This window comes from Myripristis murdjan, chromosome 7 (assembly GCF_902150065.1).
Source record: "Myripristis murdjan chromosome 7, fMyrMur1.1, whole genome shotgun sequence".
Lineage (NCBI taxonomy): Eukaryota > Metazoa > Chordata > Actinopteri > Holocentriformes > Holocentridae > Myripristis > Myripristis murdjan.
Window position 1 is genome coordinate 3,977,109 of NC_043986.1, and position 23,891 is coordinate 4,000,999.

Genomic DNA, 23,891 nt, shown 5'->3' on the forward strand with positions numbered 1-23,891 from the left:
TAAGTGCTGAGCCCTCAGCATGCTCATAGGTTTTAAATAATGCTATTAAAAGCAATAATCCTAATTTCTTTACTCGCTGTTCTATTTCCACTTCAGTCCATCAAAGTAGCTTTACAAGAACTAGAAACTCAAAATAAGCTCTAAAACTATAGGAAATACCTTGAATAATCCAACTACATCAAACTATTCTTAAAAAAAAAAAATTTATTGTAGTGTCAACAAAAAAACAAAGCAACATATGGCATCAAATAGTGACATACAGTATATGTTTGAGCAGTACACTGTCCCTTTTAGATCAAATAAGAAAATGACATGAAACTATGCCACAAAATAATGCAGTTTAAAATGCAAAAAATAGATATCTATCTAGAGACAAACTCAAAATATCAGTAAAATATGAACTATTTCGGAGATTAATATCCTGACAGACTTTTTGAAAGATTAAAAAGCTCAGTATTTGCTCCTCCTGTGCTCTGTCCTCTCTCTCCCTCACTGCACAGCGTTCTGCGTGTGTAGCAGTCGTCGTCATTTTAGATAAAATAAAGAGCGATGGAGGAATAAAAACCGGGAGAAAGAGGAGACATTCACACTACTTCTCGTGTAACTCAAATCACCACCTGGCGCAGCAGCACCAATAGTATATGTCTGCAGACCCGGAGACTGCAGATTCAGGCCCGCAGTTTTGGGACCCGCAGTTCTAGGCCCCTCACAGCGACACCTACTGGACTGGACCCGCAGTACAGGACCCGCAGTTCTAGGCCCTTCGTTTTTCCGCGACAGCGCCACCTATTGGATGACTGCAAAACTGCAAGAGTTTCCCTCGGGGATCAGTAAAGGAGAGCGCCACCTACTGTACTGGACCCGCAGTTCAGGACCCGCAGTTCTAGGCCTCTCGTTTTTCCGCGACAGCGCCACCTGCTGGATGAATGCAAAACTGCAAGAATTTCCCTCGGGGATCAGTAAAGGAGAAGCTTTGAAGGTTTATTACACCTTCAATTCTAACAGTTTAAATGTTTATTGTACCCCAATACTGCACTGGTTTAACGTTTATCATACCAAAATGCTACATACTAACAATTGATTAAAGGTTTGTTACACCTCAATATGTTTTCGCATGCACGCATATGCACAACAGGAGCAGGAACAGGAGCCTGTGTGATTCCCCTGACTTTTTTTCATTGCTCTTATGTGTACAGGCACACTCATGCAAAGCCGTGCGTGCACGCACATATGCGTGCATGCACTGTCTTGCATGCACGCGCATGGACAAGCCGGGGAAACAGGCCAGGGATCTTGTGATTCTAACGGCTTTTTTTCATGGGCGTAGCCAGACATTTTTCTCTGCAGTTGCTATACAGCTGTACGGAGTTGCTTGACAGTTTACTACAATGCCAATTAAACAGCATAAATAAGGATATGGATGTCATTATTGGCTTGTTCATTGGAATCAGAGCCGTCTCGGAGATATGCACACGCACCAGATAAACATTATGTTGTAGGCCTAGGCCTGGCAAAATCAATTTGACGTTTGTTGTTGATAATTTAACTGCTGGTATATATGCAGCTTTTTCAAGCTATCTTAGCGTCTGTGTTGCTTGGCAACCGTTCTGTCCACTCTATCTTGCTTGGTGGAAGAATGAATAGTTCTCAATTTTATTGTGGCATTATTACCAATAAATTATTGATTTTTTTTTTCTTGTGTGATTATTTTATGGGCTATATGGAGGGTAACCGTTTTATAAAAGCAATAAGTCCCTTGAAGCAGTGGGTTACAGTGATTTTACAACGGCAAAATGCTCCTCAGCCGTTGTGAAATCACTGTAACCCACTGCTTCTCGGGGCTTATTGCTTAAATTGAGAAGTATTTACTCTTCCACCAAACAATAGCGTGCAATCCAGCAAGAAAGTGGGCAGAATGGTTGCCAAGCAACACAGACGCTGAGATCGGGTGAAAATCAACAGTCTCTTTCTTCTCCTCACACCAGCTCTGAAAGCAGCGAACAGACCACAGAGTTTGTTTCACAGTCGCCACTTCATTTCTCGCAAAAAAAAATATATATATAAATAAATAAATAAATAATGCACCAAAGTTAATATTGTGGGTGATGGGCAACCCATGTCACACTGGGATAATAATAGTAAAATAATCTCATTACCTGTTAGTATGTTGACAAAGTTTCAGTATATGTTTTTTTCCACAAATTTTAATTAGTAGTATATGATACAAACAGGCATGTAAAGGGTTAATATTTGATTAAGTAATGATTTAAAATAATTTAAAACATTTTAATAAATAGAATGGAACGAAAAACCCTGGAAAAATTGATTTTAAAAAATCATAATTTTATGAAAGGGTAGATGCTGCTATACAAGGGTTAATTTCACATTGCAGTCAGTTTACATTGTAATGCTTTATTATTCTACTTTTCAATATTTTTTTGAACCTCAACAGAGAGCTACACAATTTTAAATCATCACTAAGGCCATTCCATAACTTGACTCCACGTTGAATCCTTGCACTCCGATCGTCTGTCATTACTTGTCTCCGATGAAATAGGTGGCGCTATAGCGGAAAAACGAAGGGCCTAGAACTGCAGGGACCGTGGTGCAGTTTTACAGTCGTCTAGTCCAGTAGGTGGCGCTGCGAGGGGCCTAGAACTGCGGGTTCTGTACTGCGGGTCCAGTCCAGTAGGTGTCGCTGCGAGGGGCCTAGAACTGCGGGTCCCAAAACTGCGGGCCTGAATCTGCAGTCTCCGGGTCTGCAGACCTCAGCAGCACAGGTGTCATTTATTTAAACGCTAATTACAGAGACATTCATAACCGGCATTTCCGGTTTCAAAATAAGAGTACACAATTGAGAGCATTTAATACGCGAATGTTAACAGAAACAATCATTAGCTGTTAGCTTAAACAGTGAGCTGAAAGAGGCAGGGTTTGGACCAAGCAGGGGAAAATATCGCTTTTCATATTACAGCCTTGTGCTTGGTGAACAGGTGGCGTGATAAATGACTCACTGGCTTTCACTTGAGGAGGTTTTCTTGCTAGTTCTCATCAGGCTGCTGCCTCTCAGGCTGACGGACTGAAAGTTACCGAGCTGCCGCTCTGCCGGGAGCAGGATGCGGACCAAACCACTGTGAGGCATGGGGGAGGTCATAACATTTAAACACTTAAAAACACACTATTTTACATTTATAATTAGCACTGCTTGCATTGCACTTTCATTGAATATTACTATATTATTCAAAATTTATGGATGGAGGGGTCTTGTCCCCCCCGACACCCCCGGGATTTCCGCCTATGTTTTCACGTACCCCCTGCAATGTGCTCGCGTACCCCTAGGGGTACGCGTACCCCCGGTTGGGAAACACTGGGGTATATGTCCACATCAGCATAAGCACTGACATCTTCTGCTAAATATCAAGTTGACAAATCAAAAATCAAGTTGATCATATAATGACGTCCCTTACTGTACTACTCGCCGACACGTTTTGCAATTTGCCTTGTAGCTTGTTGTGAAGAGCAGGCACAGAGGAGGAGCTGATAATAGCAGATCCCTGCAATGCACTGGCAGCAATTGTTTGTCTGCGTGACCGTGTGAGTTTCTTTGTTAATATCCATGCTTAAGTGAGTTAAATAGCTGGAATGTTTATGTTGCATTATAATGATAGAGGTATGCCTTGTATTGTTTATTCGGATAATGGATATTGATATTTGTGTTGCATATCGTTTCATGTATGCTTATACATAGTTTCTGTCTGTTTAGATAAACCAGCACTGATTGTTGTCAGCCTCCATTCCTCTGATGCATCTGCCAAACTAAAGAAAAGAAGTAAATAAAGCACAGTTGGAATGGATTCTTTGGGTGTCTCATTGTGCCTGACCACACAGCCATAGTGTTTGCTAAAGTCCTGGAAATCAGCCTACCTTCAATACAGCCCTACAGTACAAGTATTTTATATGGTCCTTCGAGCCGGATCTGACAAATGCTATGGATGGAGCACCAAGAAAATCAAATAGACAACCTCAACCCTCCTCTCATTTAGCTGACTATAGCACACAGTATATTGGTTATAGTTATGCAACATCCCTGCCTGGCCCACCACATGCAGCTCCACAAGGCCAAGGAGTAGCTGGAGCAGCTCCGTCTCATTATCAGACTAAGGAGAGCCAACTAACAACCTCTCAACCTCCTCAAAGGGAGTTAGTAAACATACAAAATGATGTTGATGAGCTTCGCAAAATGATGATTCAGCTTACAGCTTCTGTGCAAGCTTTAACCAACCGGCAGAATGCCACAGACTCTCCCTCCAATTATACTACCTCAGCTGAGGCCTCTACTCATGCTTCTCCAGCCCCCAACAACCATCCTACTCATGAGCATGACCGCTCTTGTCAAGTTGGTCAGTCTTTAGTGGAGGAACTTTTCCATTGCTTGAAGCAACACGAATTACAAGCCACACATCCCCACCATGGGCTTCAATCTCCTCCTGCTCCAAGCCGCACATCTCTCCCTCCACCACCTAACTCCTTGTTGCCTACACCAGAGCCTCCACCTCAACCATCTGGGTCCCACTCTCTCATCGAGCCTTCCAAACCTCAGACTCGCACTCAGACCTGGGGACCATTAGATATACAGAGTTTAAACCCCTCTGCCCACCACCTAGAATATCTTGCTGCCTCCAATGTAGCACCTTCACTTAACCTGATGGATCCTGCAGTACCACACACCTCCATTCCTACATCCCAAGCCAATGTACCATTAGGATTAGTTGAGGCTGCACTTCCTACTTCCTCATTTGGTAATGCCTCTTCACATGCGCCTCCCTCCATGTTTAAGGTGCCTCAATTGGAGGATCCCCCTGCACAGGTTAGCTCCTTAGCACAACCGGGGAGGCTCTCCGTCCCTACTCCTACCTCATATGGAGTTTCAGCACCAAGCCTTCCCCCACCTGATGCCTCCTTAACCTCCTATGTAGCACCCCCTGCTTCGACACAACCTGCAGCACAGCCTACTGTGGTGATGGAGCCCTCCAACCGGCAGCTTCCTTACCTGAGGGCCCCATATCCTCCAGTTCAAATTAGACCAGCTACTGTTGGTGTCCCTTCTTTCCCTCAGTCTCAATCTACTGTGGTGGTTCCGCAACAGACTCAACCTGCCACTGGGGCTCTCCCTCCTCAACCCTTGCAAGCTGTCACTGGGGTCCGTCCTTTCCTTCCACTATATATTTATAGAGCTGTTCCTTCGATTCACCACATACCAGCTGCAGTTGGTGCCCTTCTGCAGCCTCCACGCCCACAGGCAGCTGCTCCCCTCCATCCTGATGTGCTACAGCAACCTTTAGGGTCAATGGTCACATGGCCAGCTTACCAGACTACTGCGTATAGGTCCCGCCATGAAGGCCCTTCATTCCCTCATTTTGTTCATGATGACCTACAGGAATTCACTATGCTCAAGATGGCCCTCCATAACCTTCTATCCCCAGAGGAACCTGAACAGTTTAAATATCACATACTGCTTGACCACCTAAAGCTGGATTCTGCTCACCGCCTTGCTCTCTCCTATGCTAACAGCCCGTATCCTTACACTCGTGCACTGGCTGCCCTTCAACAACGTTATGGCCAGCCCCATCAGTTGGTACTTAGTGAAATAAGTGCAATTCAAGCTCTCCCCTCCCTCAGAACTGGTGACTCAAAAGGCTTCAGTGATTTTGCCAGCAGAGTTAGAGCACTTGTCGGCATGCTACAGTCTCTAGGTAGTGTTGAAGGACAAGCAGAGTTAGCTTGTGCTTCCCATGTGCAGAACCTCCTGGCTAAGTTGCCTCCAGAGTTAGTTGCCAACTATGCTCGTTGTGTCCGTTCCACCCATCCTGGAACCTCATACAACCTTGTCGACTTTGCTACCTGGTTGGAAACTGAGGCAGAGTGCCAGATGTTAACATCACAAGTCAGTAACAACCGACGAACGCAAACTAGTCAGTATGGGAGGGAGAGGAAACCACCTATCAAATCCAATTATCCCATGGCCACAATACTACATGGCACAAGCAGTGCACGGGCACTTCCTGCTCCACAGGACTTGAGATCTTCCACCTCTCAGTCAACAGGCAGCAAACCAAAACCCACATGTCCATATTGTGGTACCAAAGACCATCACCTAAGTGTATGCCCTGAATTCCGCCATCTGAACCCTGACGATATCAGGAATTGGATTCTTACCAATAACCGCTGCTGGCGATGTGCCCGTGATCATCGAGCGCTGGAGTGAAACCTCAAGAAACCCTGTCCAAAATGTAATGGGAAGCACCTTGGCATTCTGCATGAAGCTAATAGGAGAAAGGCCCCCACTGGAGTATCTTACCTCATCCACTCCAGCTGTAGTTCCAAAGTCCTCCTGAAGGTTGTGAAAGTGCTCTTAAGTTACAAAGGAAAAGAGCTCGAGACCTACGCGATCCTTGATGACGGTTCCCAACGGACAATGCTATTGCCCACTGCTGCTTCTTACCTTAAGTTAAATGGGGCGGCAGAGTCCCTCGCTCTAAGAACTGTTCGTCAAGGCACTGAAATCCTTGAGGGTAATAAAGTGACCTTCAACATCTCTTCGGCTTCTAACCCCCTTAAGAAATTCCTGATCAAGGAAGCCTTTACATCCATTGATCTTGGCTTAGCTGAGCAGACTTACCCTGCTCAGATCTTCCACTGCTTCAGACACCTGCAAGGCATACCCATCCAGCCATTCAACCGGATTCAGCCTGTCCTGCTTATTGGGTCGGACCATCCCCATCTTCTCTGCCCCATTGAGAGGGTGCGTCTTGGTCCTGGTGAGGGCCCCGCTGCTGTACACACCCGCCTGGGCTGGGCTCTTCAGGGACCAACTATGCTTCCCCTGACTCCTGAAGACTCTACTGCTGCTGAGACGGAATCTGTGAATGTAGTCCAAACCCTGTTTCTTGAGAGCCACTCAGTCCCGTCCGATCTCCGCCACAATGTGGAAAAGCTGTGGCAAGTTGATGTCCTTCCCTTTCAGAGCAGCAAACCCACTACTCGATCCAAGCAGGACCTTGAAGCTCTGGATCAGCTTACCTCTAAGACAACACGTGTCACAGTAGATGGTATCAACCGATACACCACCCCACTACCTCGGATTAAAACTGCCCCTGTACTACAAGCTCCCAAGTCAGCAGTTATGGCCTCTCTCCGTCGTACTGAACGGCAGTTACTCCATAATCCGGAACGGGCCACTATTTATAACCATGAAATAGAGAAGTTACTGCAGCAGGGCTATGTCAAACGCCTCACTCCTCAGGAAGAAAGTCAGGGCAGTGAGTCTTGGTATATTCCCCATCATCTCGTGGAGCATAATGGCAAACACCGCCTTGTCTTTAACTGTTCCTTCAAATACCAAGGTCACAGTCTGAACGAGTATCTCCTCCCTGGTCCAGTTCTGGGTCCATCACTGATTGGTGTTCTCCTGCGTTTTAGGCAGTACCACTATGCTATTAGCGGAGACATCAAATCCATGTTGTTGACCAGAATTCATATTATGGCAAGAACCAATCAGCTAAGTAAAGAGAAACGACAGTCCATCATTACTTTAAGGACTGAAGGTCAGTCAGTCCGGAAAATTGCAAAAACTTTGAATGTGTCTCCAAGTGCAGTCGAAAAAAACATCAGGCGTTACGACAAAACTGGCTCAAATGAGGACCGACCCAGGAAAGGAAGACCAAGAGTCACCTCTGCTGCTGAGGATAAGTTCATCCGAGTCACCAGCCTCAGAAATTGCAAGTTAACATGAATTCTAACAGCTGTCAAAAAGGGCTGTCAGCTGTGTACCAACCTGACTTCTGCACAACACAACTGATGGTCCCAACCCCATTAAGAAGGCAAGAAATTCCACAAATGAACCATGACAAGGCACACCGCTGAAGTGAAAACCATTTCAGGTGACTACATCATGAAGCTGATTGAGAGAAGGCCAAGGGTTTTCAGCGCTGTCAACAAAGCAAAGGGTCACTACTTTGAGGAATCTAAAATATAAAACATATTTAGAGTTGTTTAACATTTTTTTTTTCTTTGCTACATAATTCCATATATTTTGCTTGATATATTTGATGTCTTCAGTATATATCTACAATGTAGAGAGTAGTAAAAATATAGAAAAAACACTGAATGAGAAGGTGTGTCCAAATTTTGACTGGTAGTGTATGTGTGCATATCTAGCCTACCTCTCCACACCATGGATGTATAAAATATACATTAGTAAATAAATAGTTAAAATTCAGTTAAATAAGTAAATAAATAGTTAAAATATTGTAATCAACCTTGTTCTTAAACATATTTCAAGTAAATTCTTCAGAATACCATCAACCCGTTTCATGGTCCTCTTTTGTTCATGAATTATTCATTATCCGAGACAACAATTTAAACCATGTACATTGATTTCAAGCATTTTCTGTGGTCTTGATCTTAAATCTGAGCATGGCATTGAATTCCCCATATGTGAAAACCTGTAAAAGCACATTAAATTCAGGTATTTACCTTGTACAGTCCAAACGATAAGTGATTAATTAGATTTCGACCTGGCGGCGGCGGCCATTTTGGATTTCTCCATTTTGAGGCATTCCGGAACATTTTTGAGCCTGGCATACAGAAGATTTGAATTCAGCACCCTCCAAAACCCCCAAAAATGTTGTATGCCAAAAATTAACATGATTTGCCTTCGGGGTTAACTTTTTTTGAAAACTGACCCTGACAAACTAGGGTCGCGGGGGGTGCTGGAGCCTATCCCAGCGCTCATAGGGCGAAGGCAAGGAAACACCCTGGACAGGTTGCCAGTCCATCACAGAGCAGACAGACAAACACTGAAACTCACACACACAGTCATACCTAGGGGCAATTTAGCTTCTCCAATTCACCTGACCTGCATGTCTTTGGACGGTGGGAGGAAACCGGAGTCCCCGGAGGAAACCCACGCAGACACGGGGAGAACATGCAAACTCCACACAAACTCCTCCACAATCGAACCCAGGACCTTCTTATTGTGAGGCGACAGTGCTAACCACTGCACCACCGTGCCGCCCCCTACTGTACTTATTTAGTGTTAAAAGTCTGAGTAGATATTGTCATTTCTCCTTTTTTGAATGTTTTTTTTCTTTTTATTTCATTACAACTCTGTGAACCTGCAGTAATTTTAAAGTCTTTCAACGAGCTCCTCATTCACCAACCACAGGATGACGGAAACTTCATCATCTACAAATGGGCAACCAATACCAACGGCCCCGGAGGAAATCAAGTCGTCATGCAGGGGGATGGCAACCTTGTGATCTACACGAGCTCTGATAAAGCGGTGTGGGACAGTCATACCCACGGCAATCAGGATCCAAGGATGCGGCTGGCCTTAACTGATGAAGGTCAGCTGGTTGTGACCAGAAACGGTCAAATCATTTGGACCTCGTCCTAAGGTTCAGCCTGAGGTCATGAGATGTACAAGCAACAATGTTTTGTGCTCCTGTCTTTAAAACACACTTTTGTATCGCTCATCATGTGTGTGTCCTATTAAACTTGATGACTTACTAATGTATTTTTTATTTGTTGGTCCTGTTGTCAAACAAGTCAAACACAGCTTTGGACATGGACGGTACTATTTTTGACTTGAGCCTAAAAACTTAAGCAGAAGAAGCAAACCAGAGCCTTGATCCTGATTCTAGTTTATATTGAGAGAGAAAGAAATGAGACTGAGAAATGCCATGTTCACTGCACTGAACCTTTAAGAACACACGAGGGCGCTGCAGGTCTCTGACAATAAGACATTTAACACAAACTACATGTATAGACAGATCTCAAAGGACGAGGCAGTGAGACGGGACGGTACAGGCAGTAGTCATGTTCATTTACTGTCACTGCATACACTTTTATACAAAGGGGAGCAAAAAAAAAAAAAAAAAAAACATAAAACTGAGACAAACAGAAAAAAAACAGCAAAAATCTCTTTCACCCAAGTTACTTATTATACAGACAGAAAAATAAGCTCTTCAAATCAAACAAATAGCTGCATTATTTAAATACATTTGACTTGATTACAAGCTTGGTACACCCATTTCCACTGTTACTTAGGTTGGCACGTAGAGACACACACAGCAACACATTAAAAAAATAAAATAATGACAGGTCGATACTGAAGAATCTATACAAGGTCCTGCTTTTGGGTTCATCCTTCTCTCTCTGAAGTTACAATCAATCAAATCTCATAATCAGATGTCTATAAAGGAAACTAAACTAAGATTACAAACACTCCAGGCCCTGAATCAGCTCCTGCATCAGAGGTGAAAATGACTGTTTTACCTTAATCACATGTTTCAGGTTTCTCTGTACGTTGCTGTAACTTGTAAGACAGAAAGCCGTCTCAGGCAGAAAAATGTTTGGGAGGCCGTTGGTGTTGAGCGCCTGCCTGTGGAAAGAGAACGAGAAACACTCGCCCCTCTCTCAGCATAACTTGATTATGGAGCCACAGGAACATCACTTAAGGGAAAACTCTGATGTTTGGGGTAAAATCCCCTTTTCCTGACTTCCCCAGACTGAGACACGATGTTGGACACCATTTTCACCTCTGTGCGTCCACTGGTTCGTTTCCTATGGGTGGCATTTCATGTTAGCTTAGCATAAAGACTTGTGGTCTATAGGAGTCATTAGCCTGGCTCCGTCAAAGTGGAAAAATAAACCTTACAGCAGCTCTAGAGCTGTCTGATTCACACAGCGTATCGTGTGGATTTGAAAAACACATCACATCATGAGTAGTGAATGTGCGCCGGATCGAAACCTTCAGCCGTGTGTGGATCACTGCCATGGACGGAACAATAAACATGTTCAGCGGTTCCACCGTTTAACTTCTCCAGAAACAACTTTTTTAAAATTTTTATTTTAATTGCAACATGTGTATTTCATATATACATGATCCACTTTGTACAGAAGACAGCTTCAGAGCTGCTGTAAGGTTTATTTTTTCACTTTGACAGAGCTAAGTTTAAAAACGCATGAAACGCCACCCACAGGAAATGAACCTGAGACGCTCCCAAACATCTCGTCTCAGTCTGGGTACGTCGGAAAAAGGCAATATTGGCCAAAAGGCTGGAGGATTCCTTTAAACCACTGCTCCACAACCTTTTAGATCAGATTTTGTTATATTGAACGTTTACATACACAACAATTAATCATCTTTAACATTATTCTAAAGGTTATATGATACAACAGAGGCAGGGCAACACAAACCTTCAAGTTTCTGTCGAGTCCACCAACTACTGAGGGTGATTTTTCTCTAATTTCAAAATGGCGCTCACACATTATTGGATTGGATTCAGTGAAATGAGGCGTCTGCATTCAAATCACTTGACCATCCACTGGCCACACAGCAACGTGCAGATTTCTTTTGCTTGAGAGTTTTTTTTAGGAGTTTCCTTACAGTCTGACAGACACCGTTCCTCAACATCAGAGCTACAAAAAGTTGGTTTGGAGGGAAAGTGATGAGCTGAATGGAGCTGCACAGCGACAGCAAACTCCCTTTGAATTTCCACCAGACCGACGGAGAGCCGGATCTCGTCTCGGCGACTAAAAACAGACAGGAGTGTAGACGGACAGACCAAACCAATCCTACGTCAAACAATGAATCAACATAAAAAAAAAAAAAAAAAAACAACATAGCGACCCAGATCTACATATTTGTTTAAAGAAAGAAAAAAACACAACAATAGAAATTAAAACTAGCAGTGTTGAGCTTTCTCAGGTCTAAGTGGACAGAACAGCACTGTGTATCAGGAGACGACGGGTATCACTTCACGGTGGCCTTATTCCAGTGGATTAATCCATAGATTTATCAATATATCAGTGTGGTGACGCCACAGCGTGTAACTCTCTCCATCACATGACACACACACACACACACACACTGGAGTGAATCTGCAGGGCGTAGCAGCTGCACAGGAAGTGCAAAGTTAAAACACTGGAATAAAACCAAGTGAGCTGTTACCCTGTTATATTGATTTTGTTTTCCACACAGCTAGATCCTACCCAGAAACAACCTCCGGCAGCCCCCACCTATGGCAATTAATTCCTGAGATTTTTTTTTTTTTTATTATTATTTGTTGTCAAGAAATACTATTAATTTAGAGACCAGATTGCTTCTAGATTATTCTCCCAGCTCTCTCTCTCTTGGAGAAGGTGTTCGCTGGTGAAACGGTGATCATGGTTAGTGAAAGTTGGGATGCAGAAGTCTCAGCCCTGATAATCACATCTTTATTACATTAACTCTATATCAGAGTGTAAGAGGGCTCTGCAGCACACCGTCAGGAGCTGAGGGTTGTTTACTGGACAAGACCGAGACCGCCTCGACTTCACAGCCGTCACTCATGGTGGAATTTCTCCTCTTGATCCTTTTCCCTGATTGTGTGTGTGTGTGTGTGGCTGCTGGCGTGCAGCCTCGGTCTTCCTGGGCCTCCTTCAAAAGGCTCTGCACGGCGCCCCCTGCAGGCGTGGCCGTCACACCGCGGTGCAGCAGCGGTTCTGGAAGAGCTGCTCGATGACCGAGGAGTCGGCCAGCGTGGAGACGTCGCCCAGGTCCCGGTCGTTACGGGCGATCTTACGCAGCACCCGCCGCATGATCTTACCTGGAGGGGAGGGGCGGGGCAGGAAGGAGAGAGGAAAAAGGAGGGAAATGAAGGAGGGGGATGAGAGTGAAAGGGAGTAAGAACACAGAAAAAAATCAGTAATTACCTTTTTGTCATTTAAAAAATATTTAGAAAATAGTTACTTTATGGGACACATTTTTTGTTGTTGGAAAGCCAAGATTCTTGTCTAAAGATATGAAAACAAATACTGAATTCTAAAATAAATATGCATCTTAAAAAAAAAAGAAAAAAGAAAAAAAAAAGAATGTACAAAGAAATAAAGACCTTTTTACAGGAAAAAGGTATAAAAATAAATAAAGGTAAAGAGATGCACTGAACAAAGTTCCCTTTTTTCCTTTTCAAAAATATTTAAAAATCGTCACTTAATGAGGATTTTTGTTGTTGCCGTTGGAAAGTAAAGTAAAGTAAAGTAAAGAAAAGACTGCTCATCACAGTGTGTCTGAGTCGGCTGGGATGAACTGTACCAGATCTGGTCTTGGGGAGTCCCGGAGCATTCTGGATGTAGTCCGGTGTGGCGATGGCACCGATCTTCTCCCTCACTGTTGACAGCACACACACACACACACACACACACACACACACACACACACACACACACACACACACACACACACCACACACACACACACACACACACACACACACACACACACACACACACACACACACACACAGAGTGACAAACCCATTCTCCACACAGTGGCAGGAGTGTGTAATAACAGCATGTCACCCTGCCTTAAAAAGCTGCTAAGCATCGAATAATTTCTTTACTCTTTGTTTATGGAGGGCTGGTCCTTTTTATTTTTTCCATCCTAACAAATTTACAAACCAGTCGGGGTCGAGGCTCGACTCTCCACCCACCCTGTTTTTTGAGCTCAGCCTCCAGCGAGCAGCTGTACGTCACTCCGTCGGTCAGCGTTACGAAGCAGTACAGGCTCTCTCCTTTGACGGCGTGAGGTCTGCCCACCACGGCCGCCTCCGCCACCGCCTCGTGCTCCACCAGAGCCGACTCCACCTCCGCCGTGCTCAGCAAGTGTCCTGCAGGAGGAAGGGGGAGCGGAGAGAGGAGGTGCTTAACATCTAAAAACCAACGTCGATGTTTCTGTCCCTGAGGAGTTTGTCCAGTGGACACACACACACACACTTGCCCACATTATCAGGTCTACCTGTCCAGTCTAATGCAGTTCAGGTGAGCAGCTCTGCCATAAATTCTCCCTTTTAATAAAGTTTATAATGTTCAGTTTGTGTTGACATTGTGGAGAATGTGTCAATTTAATTCTGTGTTTATTACTGAGGTTGTAGTTTGCAGAGGTCTGCTACTGGACTACATTATACTGAGAGGTGTTTCTGATTTTTTGTCCTCCCTATTTATATAACATGAGGGGGGACAGAATAGTGAAATGCAGTCCAGTCCAACAGCAGTACTAACTATGAGCTCAATGCCAAACACGTGCACCGCCCTTTTGCAAGCTGACACACAATCCCACCTCACACTCAAGACACCGACATGCACCAAAGCACGGTTAATCTCCATGTAAGGCACGTTTCTGAGTCACTGTGCACGTCGGCCAATCAGAGGTCTTACCTGAGACGTTCAGCATGTCGTCAATCCTCCCTGTGATCCAATAGTAGCCGTCCTCGTCTCTACGGCAACCTGACCGATAAACAAGTAGAGACAAATCATTTTTTTATGCCTCAAAAAAAAAAAAAAAAAAAAAAAAAAAAAAAAAAATCAAAATTTTCAGTTTCAGAACCAAACACACACACACACACACACACACACACACATAAAACATCATCTATATATTACAATGATATTAGCAGTACCATTCACACAAAAATGAGGGGAAACATAAAAAAAACAAACAAATAAATTCCCGTAATAAAAAGCCTTAAAGTAAAGGAAGGGAGAAGGGAAAAAAATAATAAAGTAAAATTAAAATAAATTATTTATCCTATTATGAGGGACCACAAGTAGAGCGAGTGACAAGAATGGGGTTAAAAAAAAAAAAAAAGTAAATAAATAGGTCAAATAAGTCAATACATTAATAAGATTGAGTTTCCACCAAGGGCATCCAGTTTCACTTAACATAATCGAGATCCTTCAACATCCAAAATACAAATTTGCTCTGATAATTATGTGAATACATCAAATACTGCTCGAGATTTACATCGGCTATTTTCTCAGTTTGAAATACAGTAAATAACGTCAACGTGTTTAACTGTGCGAACACAAGGCAGAGCAGTCTCCCCTTTATTTAACAACACAATTAAAAATGTATAAATGTGTGGAGCCTATCCACCGCTCTGTTGTTAAAGGGATATTTCACTCATTACGTAAAATGTTGCGTGCGCTGCCTCCAACCTCTGGCAAATCAAGTTTTATGAGCCGTTCATCGGGGACGGAGGGCAGCACATGGTGAGTGCGTCATACGAAAATGATGCATAATGGGTGACGTATCCCTTAAGGTTTTTAACGAACAAGATCAGACAATTTAGGAAACTAAAAAACACACACATTAAAACAACTTCAAGTGTTTTTAACAGACCTCATTTGGTTTAATTTCTTCTTGATTCTTTTCCTTGTTGACCAAGTTTTTATTTCATTTCATTTTTAGGCAGAGGGAATATTCAGAGTGTGACAAAACGTGAATTGAACTCTTTTTCAACTTGCACTGCATGAGAATAAAAACGCACTAAGGTCTGTTCTAAAGGCAGTAGTGTGTTTTTCTCATGCGTGTTGAAGCGGCTGGAAAATGTTTCCTCGCCCGGTCTCTTACCGTCTCCGGTGACGTAGTACCCCGGGAACTTCCTGAAGTAGGTGGTCTCAAACCGCTGGTGGTTCCCGTACACGGTCCTCATGACGCCGGGCCACGGCTGCTTGAAGACCTGCCGCACAAAAGAGGAGGAGGAAGATGGAGGTGAACAACTTCTTCCTCTTTTTCTGGTGATAAAATAAAATTAACATCTGCTGCTGCGACAAAAACTCTGTGACACACTCAGGATTTCATCGATGTCGCCGCTCTGACTGGTTCTTTATCGATGCTCTTCTTTTTCATTTCTAAAAACTCCATTGAAAACAACATATATATATATATATTTCTAGGATTTCCTTCTTACTAAATCCCATTTTATAAGAAAAACTATTTTTAATTTTTGTTCCTTCATAAGTTTTTTTTCTCATTAATTTGTGACTTTAATCTCAGAATTTGTGTCATAATCTCATAATTTTCTTTTTTCCTCAAAAAGTTGTGAGTTTTCTCAGAAATGCAGCACTTTAATCTCAGAGAATATCCAAGTTTTTTCCCACAAATTTTACAACTTCTAAAATTCTGAGTTTTCTTCTTTTTCTCAGATTTTCTGAGAAAAGCAGCTGATTTCTGACTCTGCTTGTTTAAATGAAGTACAGGTGATCAAACTCCTGACCAGGTATCCTTCGCTCGGCCCCTCCAGCTCCTCTCCCGACTCGTTCAGGATGGCCGGCACCACTCCAAAGAACGGGAACGTCTGAGGGAAAGAAAAAAAAAAAATCACAGGTTGCAGGTGTTTTTTTTTCCATAATGGCATTCAAATTATAATAATGATAATACTAGAAGATACAATCAAGTTCATCTTCTTTTTAAATAATCATCCTCTGCAGAATACAACTGGCAAACTTAAAGACCATCTGAGACACACTGTTTTGTTGAAAAAATATTTAACACTATATTTTATTTGTATAGTGCTTTTCTTGGTACTCAAAGACACTTTGTAGTAAAAAGAGAGAAAAATACATCAAATAAACAATATTACAGAGAAAAAAATAAATCAGCTAAATTAAAACAAGCAGAGAATTTAATAAAAACGACACAATTTTAAAAACAGTCAGTTAAAAGGACTGAGGGAGTCAGATGGTCATATTAAACAGTCTGAGAACACACTTGACGGTGATTTATTTAGTTTCATTTTAGTGTCAAAGGATGAGAAATTCAGTTTGGACAGTTTGGACAGTAAGTCTGTAAATGTAAAGCTGTATGAAGTTAAATCTACTAACAAATTATTGTTAGTAGATCACAGATCTTTCAAGATCTGTGGTCTGAAATGTATTCATTAGGAAATCCTTCACATGCCCAAATTAAAAAAAAAAAATCTTGATAAACGAATGGAGGAGGATCACTGTTTGAAAATAATCCGTGTATCATTCGTTCTTTCTATTTTCAATTGCCAATCAAAAATTAAAAAATGAAAAACTGACTGGTTATTTTGTTATTTGTTTTTTAATCCAAAATATGCCTGGTTTTTCATAGTTCAATTTTAGGCTCGGATCAAAAATACGAAATGGAAAAACGGCAATCAGGACTGAATTTGATTTTATTATTTAATTGGTCCGGTTTACGTGACCCAGAAGTTTGGTAATGAGCGGTAGCTCACCGCCACCATGGATAGTTATTACGTGTTGTTTCGAGGACCAACGCCTGTGGCTCTAAAAGAAGAGGACATGACAACCGAAAAAATCAGCTGAGCTTCTTAACAATGATGGGTAGTAGCTCCGGAGACCTTCTTAACCGATCTGGGAAACCCGGCCCTTTTCTGTGAAAAAGCTGATTTTTTCGGTTGTCATGTCCTCTTCTTTTAGAGCCACACGCTTTGGTCCTCAAAACAACACATAATAACTATCCATGGTGGCGGTGATCAGGGTGGTGGGACTGAATGCTCCTGGCTGCTGTGATCTGCTGTGAGCTACCGCTCATTACCAAACTTCTGGGTCACGTAAACCGGACCAATTAAATAATAAAATCAAATTCAGTCCTGATTCCCGTTTTTCCATTTCGTATTTTTGATCCGAGCCTAAAATTGAACTATGAAAAACCAGGCATATTTTGGATTTTGGTGTTAGATTAAAAAACAAATAACAAAATAACCAGTCACTTTTTCATTTTTTAATTTTTGATTGGCAATTGAAAATAGAAAGAACGAATGATACACGGATTGAAAATAATTAAATTAGTAATACTAAAAAAAAAAAAAAAAAAAAGAAAAATGAGGGTTTTCAACTGAAGCCTGACAGACTTTAGCATTCAGTGTGTATTCAAGCTGCAGGGAGACACTCCAGATGAAAACACCACCTGAAGAAATTCTGTGTGTCATCTCCGAGTGTGTGTGTGTGTGTGTGTGTGTGTACTCACAGCAGATCCAGGCTTCATGGGTGTGGCGGCAGGCAGGGGAGTCAACACATGGCCACCCTGAGAGACAAGAAAACAGACAAGTGAAAATAATTAAATAAAATAAATAAAATGTATGATGACCTGATATTCCTGTTTGCCATGTCGTGCTAAAACTGTTTTTAATGTTAAGTTTATGGTTTCAATTCATCTTTTAATTGCTTCTATTACAATCAGTCATGTTTACAGGGTTTCCACACTTATTTGCCAAATCGCCAATTTAGAGGAAATAAAAATATCTCAACTGTTCTGCCCTCTCAGCTGGTAGCTTGACTAAAAAAAAAATAAATTTCCAAAACATTTCCAGGTGTTTCTTTTGCACATAGCATCCAGACACTAAAACAAGCTCACATCACACACACGCTTTTCTTTTTTTAATACGTGTATATATATATATATATATATATATATATATATATATATATATATATATATATATATATATATATATATATACATTTTAAAATGTGTCAACATGTATGTATAACATGAATATGCGCAAACAAAAATAATTTTTTACCTTCTGAATTATTTTGATACTTGTAAATAGTGTATCTATATCAAATGGTAACTGTGACTATTCTGATTGAAAATAAACATATCATATATACAGCCGTGCATCGTTATTGCTGCTGCCATAAGATGCACTCTAACATCAGATTTCCCTCCGCGAAGAAGCATTACTCCTCATCTCGACAACACAACACACACTAAACCAGCTTCCCTGAGCCTGTGTGAGATTATGAACAATTTAACCACAAGGGGGCAGCAGAGCCACGAGACTGATGGGATTTATAAATAATGACTATGGAGGAATCTCTATGTGTCCTTTCTGTAAGTCAGGAAGGAATGAATTTCCCTGATTTTGCCCCCTGAGGTGGCTGGATGTTTAAGACTTTAATGCTCCAGAGCGCGGTGGTGCTTTTGGTCTTCAACCAGCCCAAAACACATACAATACAGAAGGCTCTTCAGGGAACACCTGCTCACTCCCAAAAAAAATGATGCCTCTAAGCTTTCTTCCTTCCTCTATGCTCTTTATGCTCTCTATACATCCCCTCTCCTCTGTCCTCTGGACCAGAACCAGAGCTTTATGGCTCTTGATGTCGTCGTTCTCTCCTGAATTGATCTTTGCTTGTTGGTGTATAAAAATCTCATATGTGCATCGTTTTGGATGAAAGCCTCTGCCAGATGTGAATGTGAATGTGGATAATAAAGAATACCAGATAAAATAAAATTTACAGTTTCTGTCTGCCAGAACGTGTCGACGATGGGACATCTCTTCTCTCCCACCACGGTGTAGTACCACTGCCAGGCCTCGGGGTTGATGGGCTCGCCGACGGTACCCAACACCTTCAGAGACTGACGCTTGTACCTGGAGAGAGAGAGACAGAGAGAGGGAGAGAGGGAGAGAGAGAGAGAGACAGAGACAAAGAGAGAGAGAGGATAGGATGAGGGGGAAGGAAAATGTATCAGTTGTTAATGAGTGAAAAGTTAATTTCTAATGGAGTGAAAAATAACATTCTCTGCAAACATTCTCAAGGTTTAAAAAAGAAAAAGACTATCCAAAAGGTAAGAAGCTATATATATAAAATTACTTAAACTTTCCTTTCAAGCCCATAAAATCAGAATAAGCATCAGAAATACTTTATTCATACCCAAGAGCAAAATTTGGTCAGGTGCAGTTACTCAAATTCTCAAGAGAAGAATATATATAGGCATCAGTGAATTCAAAAGGAATAGAAAAAGAAATAAAAAAAAATAGGTGCAATAGAACATTGTAAAAAAAAAAAAAAGAAAGAAAGAGAAAAAAGAAAGCAGGTGCATTATGCAGAAATGTGTGCATTAATCTAACAATAATATAACAATAAATACAGAAATAAGAAATTGAGAAAAAATACCAAAAACAGCTCGGAGGCCTGGAGATCTGCATAAATGTTAACACAAAGCCACACCTGCTGCATCTGACAGATTTTTTTTTTTTTTTTTTTAGAAGCAACTCAAAGAATTTAGAGCTGCAGAAATTGAAAACCCAAACAAGATGCAGTCATTTATTGTTCTCAGAAATTTAAATGGAAACAAGTGAAGAAAAAGCAACAAGAAAACCGGGCAGTAGAAAGAGCGAGATTTACTGGACGAAAGAAAAAAAAAAGTGGTGAGAAAACAGAAAAATTAAAATGAAAGAAAGAGAGCAGAGAGAGAGAGAGGGAAAGCAGCTCCATTAAGTGAATTATGATGTACTGAATTTGAAAAGACGAAGAGAAAAAGCATCTTTAAATATCCTCCGCTTTTACATTTGATTGAGCTGGGAAAAGCGCCTGGCTAAGGAAAAGAAAAGATGCAATAAACAGTGACAGAGACTGCGACACTGTTTACACACTGTATCGACTAATTTCATTGCATGTCATGTTTTTATGAACTGAAACCTGGAAACACCAACACCTGGCTTAATTCATTCTGAGTGCAAGGGAGGGAACGGAGAGACTCACTTCTGCACCGGCTCGCTGCCGTACTTCATCAGCAGTCGGATGGCGGTGGGAGCCGTGTAGAACTTGCTCACGTGATATTTGTCCACAATCTCCCACATGCGGCTCACGTCGGGGTAAGTGGGCAGGCCCTCAAACTGGAAAACACATCAGGAGAAATCGACAGAATCAGTGGGAGTGGGAAGGTGGAGGCAAAGCAAACAGCAGATATGAAACTCAAGGTGAACCGGGCGTTAAGGAGGGTTGGGTTTGAAGCTGCAGGGTTCGTACACTTTTTTCATGGTCAAATTCAAGCACTTTTCAAGGACTTTCAAGGTCAATTTTTTCAGGTTTTCCAGTACCATTAAAGGAGAAATCCGGTATATATATATCCTTCTGGTTTTTTTTTTAATACTGCATACAGGAAATACAGGTATGCAGTATTAAAAATCAGAAAAACAGAAAAAAAAAACAGAGGGAAAAAAGAAAACAGCTTCTACAGCTAGAAGTATTTAGTCTGCCCTCTCCTTGTACAGTAGATGTAGGGTATAGGTAGATCCCCCTAAGGGAAAATTCAAAATTGACATAACAATTGCATAAGTAAAATAAGATTAAAAAAATAGATTACATTAAATGAACAAGAAAACCATCTAAGAATATTATATAATAATAATAATAATAAATATGTCAATATAATTCATATATATTATTAATATACTGTATCAATATGGTTCATAGATAGATAGCATAAAAATAGAGAGAGAGAGAGAGAGAGAGAGAGAGAGAGAGAGAGAGAGAGAGCTTGCTGCTTTGGTATACGTCTTGCGCTCCAGTAGCCAAGCGGTGTCTACTCTTATGTCTATCATCTTATGGGCTAACATCAGCTGTGCTTCAATTCTAAGTTGTGGGAAGTTCCTGCAGTTTACTGTTGAGAAACGCAGGCTTTGTTCTTAACTTAGCCCTTAATAATTGTCACTAATTGACACTGCCATTCAGACACATCACATAGTGCGAACTACATTTAGGTCTAGCATGCAGCTAATGGTTAGCCACAGTGGTGTAGTCTAGTTTATTCTAGTGGGTATACGCACACACACACACACACACACACACACACACCACACACACACACACACACACACACACACACACACACACACACACACACACACACACACACACACACACACACACACACTCCCTTTCTGAAACGTTAATGTTAGCTCCAGCTGTAGTGTCCCCCGAAAAATGGTCAAAAAGAGCCGCTTCGTAACACAGAGAAGGCGACTTTATGAACAGGAAAGTGAACGTTATGTCAAAAAAACATACTGATACGTATCTTTGCGCATTTTTAAGTGGTTATACGGAAATGCGGGACCTTTTCTAGTGGGTATACGCAGTATACCTGCGTATCACGTAGACTACACCACTCGTTAGCCAACAAATCACACATGTAGGGCTAGTCATCTCTGTGACTTACTTTTCATGACTCGAGAGTGCTGACTCTTCCATAGCGAAAAGTTGAAGCTTCTTTTTTCATATTTTGCAGCATGCTACACGTGGATTTGGTCCATGTTTTATCCACTGTTTCTACTTTTCATTACCCAGCCAACGTTCATTAAAACTGCAACCTCCCGGCACGTTGGTCGCATGCTGCTGCACTGCCCTCTTGTTGGGGGCGTGAAACATGACAATCAATCCAGCTCTTGTGAAACCCATCAGAGCGTGAGCTGTGAAGGCGTCATTTTTAATCCGACTTATTTTATTTCTCTCCATTTAATAAGTGGTCCATTTAGTCAGACCAGAAATATGGTAACAATTTCAAGCATTCAAGCATTTACAAGCATGTTACCCAAAATTCAAGCATTTTTCAAACCTTGAAAACATAACATTAAAATCCACGCATTTTCAAGGTTTTCAAGCACCCGTACGAACCCTGAAGCTGATTTCAGCTCGATTTCCTGACCCTGTCACGTTTTAGTTGGTTCTCACTGTATTTCACGAATACAAACGCATCAAGACCTCACAGGCTGGTCGTACCTAAACTACTGACAAGTTAAATGCTGAGTTTCTGTGGCCACTGCTTTACCCTCTCCTGCCACAAGGAGGAGCCTGCACTTCACTGACCTTGCTCACACCACTGCCATCAGCGAGGGAGGTGATGCAAATCCTGACTCGGACACACAGCTTCCTCTAGACGTGCTGGATCTGGCCTTGTCATTTTGTACAAACCCCAAATGCACCAAGAGCACAAGCAGCACGGCATCATAATGGACAAAATACAGCTGCTGACTGCTCTGCTTGTTCTTGAAGAGGAGGACCGACAGTCTCTTACAGGGATACTCAAGTGGTTCAGGCCAGCGGCGGCTGGATAACACGAGCTATTATTGATTTCTTTCATTTCAAAATGTATATATCCCAATCATGTGTCCTGATGTGACTAACATGACGACTGGCCACGACAGCAGAAACTTCTTTCCCATTTAACCTGCTGAAACCATTATATATTCCGACTTAAATTGCCTAAAAAACAAGGAAATTATCTGATAATTAGCAAACAACCCCCCTGCCCCCCGTTGCTCGGACTGTCGCTCAGCTATTCCCAAGTGCAATTTCATAACATCTTTGCCAAGCAGTCATGTTCCTGGTGCATGTCTAAGAAATACTGTCTTGATAACCTTTGGTGACTCAACAGCACGAGTCCAGGACAGCTCAGGGTACTGTTGTAAAAGTCAGACACTGACACGATAAAAAGTGGGAGGGTTTTGTGAACTGTGGACGGTTCATAGGATGGCAGCTAATCTCCTGTTGTGGCGGCGTGAGGTGGCGTTATGAACGTTCACCCGCCTCAGTGACTCAAATTCTCCACCTCAATGTAAAGTCCAGTGCAGAGACTAAAACTGAGTAGCTTTAGATAGATAGATAGATAGATACTTTATTCATCCCGCAGGAAATTCACAGTTTTTCAGCAGTATCCACAGATTACAGATTAAATAAAATAAAAAAGATGAAAAAAAAATAAAGAAAATAAAGAAAAAAAAATTAAAAATTAAAATTAAAAAAAAAAAAAAAAAAAAAAAAAGACAAGAGCAAAGAATAAAAATGGAGCAAACTCAACTTAGGGATGCTAACCGGTGGCCGTTTGACCGGTTGTTGACCGTTTGAACTTTAACCGAATAATCTTGTCGGTTAAAAACCCTTTAAGCCCGAACTAGAGTGCCTGTAGAGAGAGGGTCTCCTTACGCCGCCATTGCTGTGAAAAAACTAAACCGTTGGAGTGAACGGAGTTGTCGCCACACTCTCTCTACAGGCACTCTAGTGTCTAGTCCGAACGTGTCGTCGCCGACACAAATGCGCATGTCAGATTGTAAATACCGTAACTACCGTAAGGTTTTATCGATCTAAAAATTCCAACTGTTCCTGAAGGCGGAGAAGTTGCTCTTGCGCTTACATACAGTTTAATACGGTAAACATGGCGACGGGACGCTCTGCCGGGTTTCGATGACATCATTACGAACAGAGCTCAGCTCGGCAGAGACAGACCGGAGAAACCA

At 41.9% G+C, this 23,891-nt stretch overlaps 2 protein-coding genes across 2 annotated transcripts in view; one reads left to right on the forward strand and one right to left on the reverse strand.

The window, feature by feature from the left end:
* Positions 1 to 9,521, forward strand: part of LOC115362095 (mannose-specific lectin-like) — a 35,665-nt gene extending 26,144 nt beyond the window's left edge. The window contains exon 2 of the mRNA XM_030055882.1: positions 9,227 to 9,521. Coding sequence (XP_029911742.1) covers positions 9,227 to 9,457 — 231 coding nt within the window. The 3' untranslated portion in view covers positions 9,458 to 9,521. The remainder of the gene's footprint in view (positions 1 to 9,226) is intronic.
* A 343-nt stretch (positions 9,522 to 9,864) lies between these two features.
* LOC115361831 (acetyl-coenzyme A synthetase, cytoplasmic-like) overlaps positions 9,865 to 23,891 on the reverse strand; it is a 47,046-nt gene continuing 33,019 nt past the window's right edge. Inside the window, exons 11-19 of the mRNA XM_030055494.1 lie at positions 20,362 to 20,495; positions 19,115 to 19,247; positions 17,840 to 17,896; positions 16,101 to 16,181; positions 15,455 to 15,563; positions 14,260 to 14,328; positions 13,536 to 13,712; positions 13,139 to 13,213; positions 9,865 to 12,653 (exon numbers count right to left, since the gene is read on the reverse strand). Of these exons, the coding sequence (XP_029911354.1) occupies positions 12,526 to 12,653; positions 13,139 to 13,213; positions 13,536 to 13,712; positions 14,260 to 14,328; positions 15,455 to 15,563; positions 16,101 to 16,181; positions 17,840 to 17,896; positions 19,115 to 19,247; positions 20,362 to 20,495 (963 nt within the window). The 3' untranslated portion in view covers positions 9,865 to 12,525. The remainder of the gene's footprint in view (positions 12,654 to 13,138; positions 13,214 to 13,535; positions 13,713 to 14,259; positions 14,329 to 15,454; positions 15,564 to 16,100; positions 16,182 to 17,839; positions 17,897 to 19,114; positions 19,248 to 20,361; positions 20,496 to 23,891) is intronic.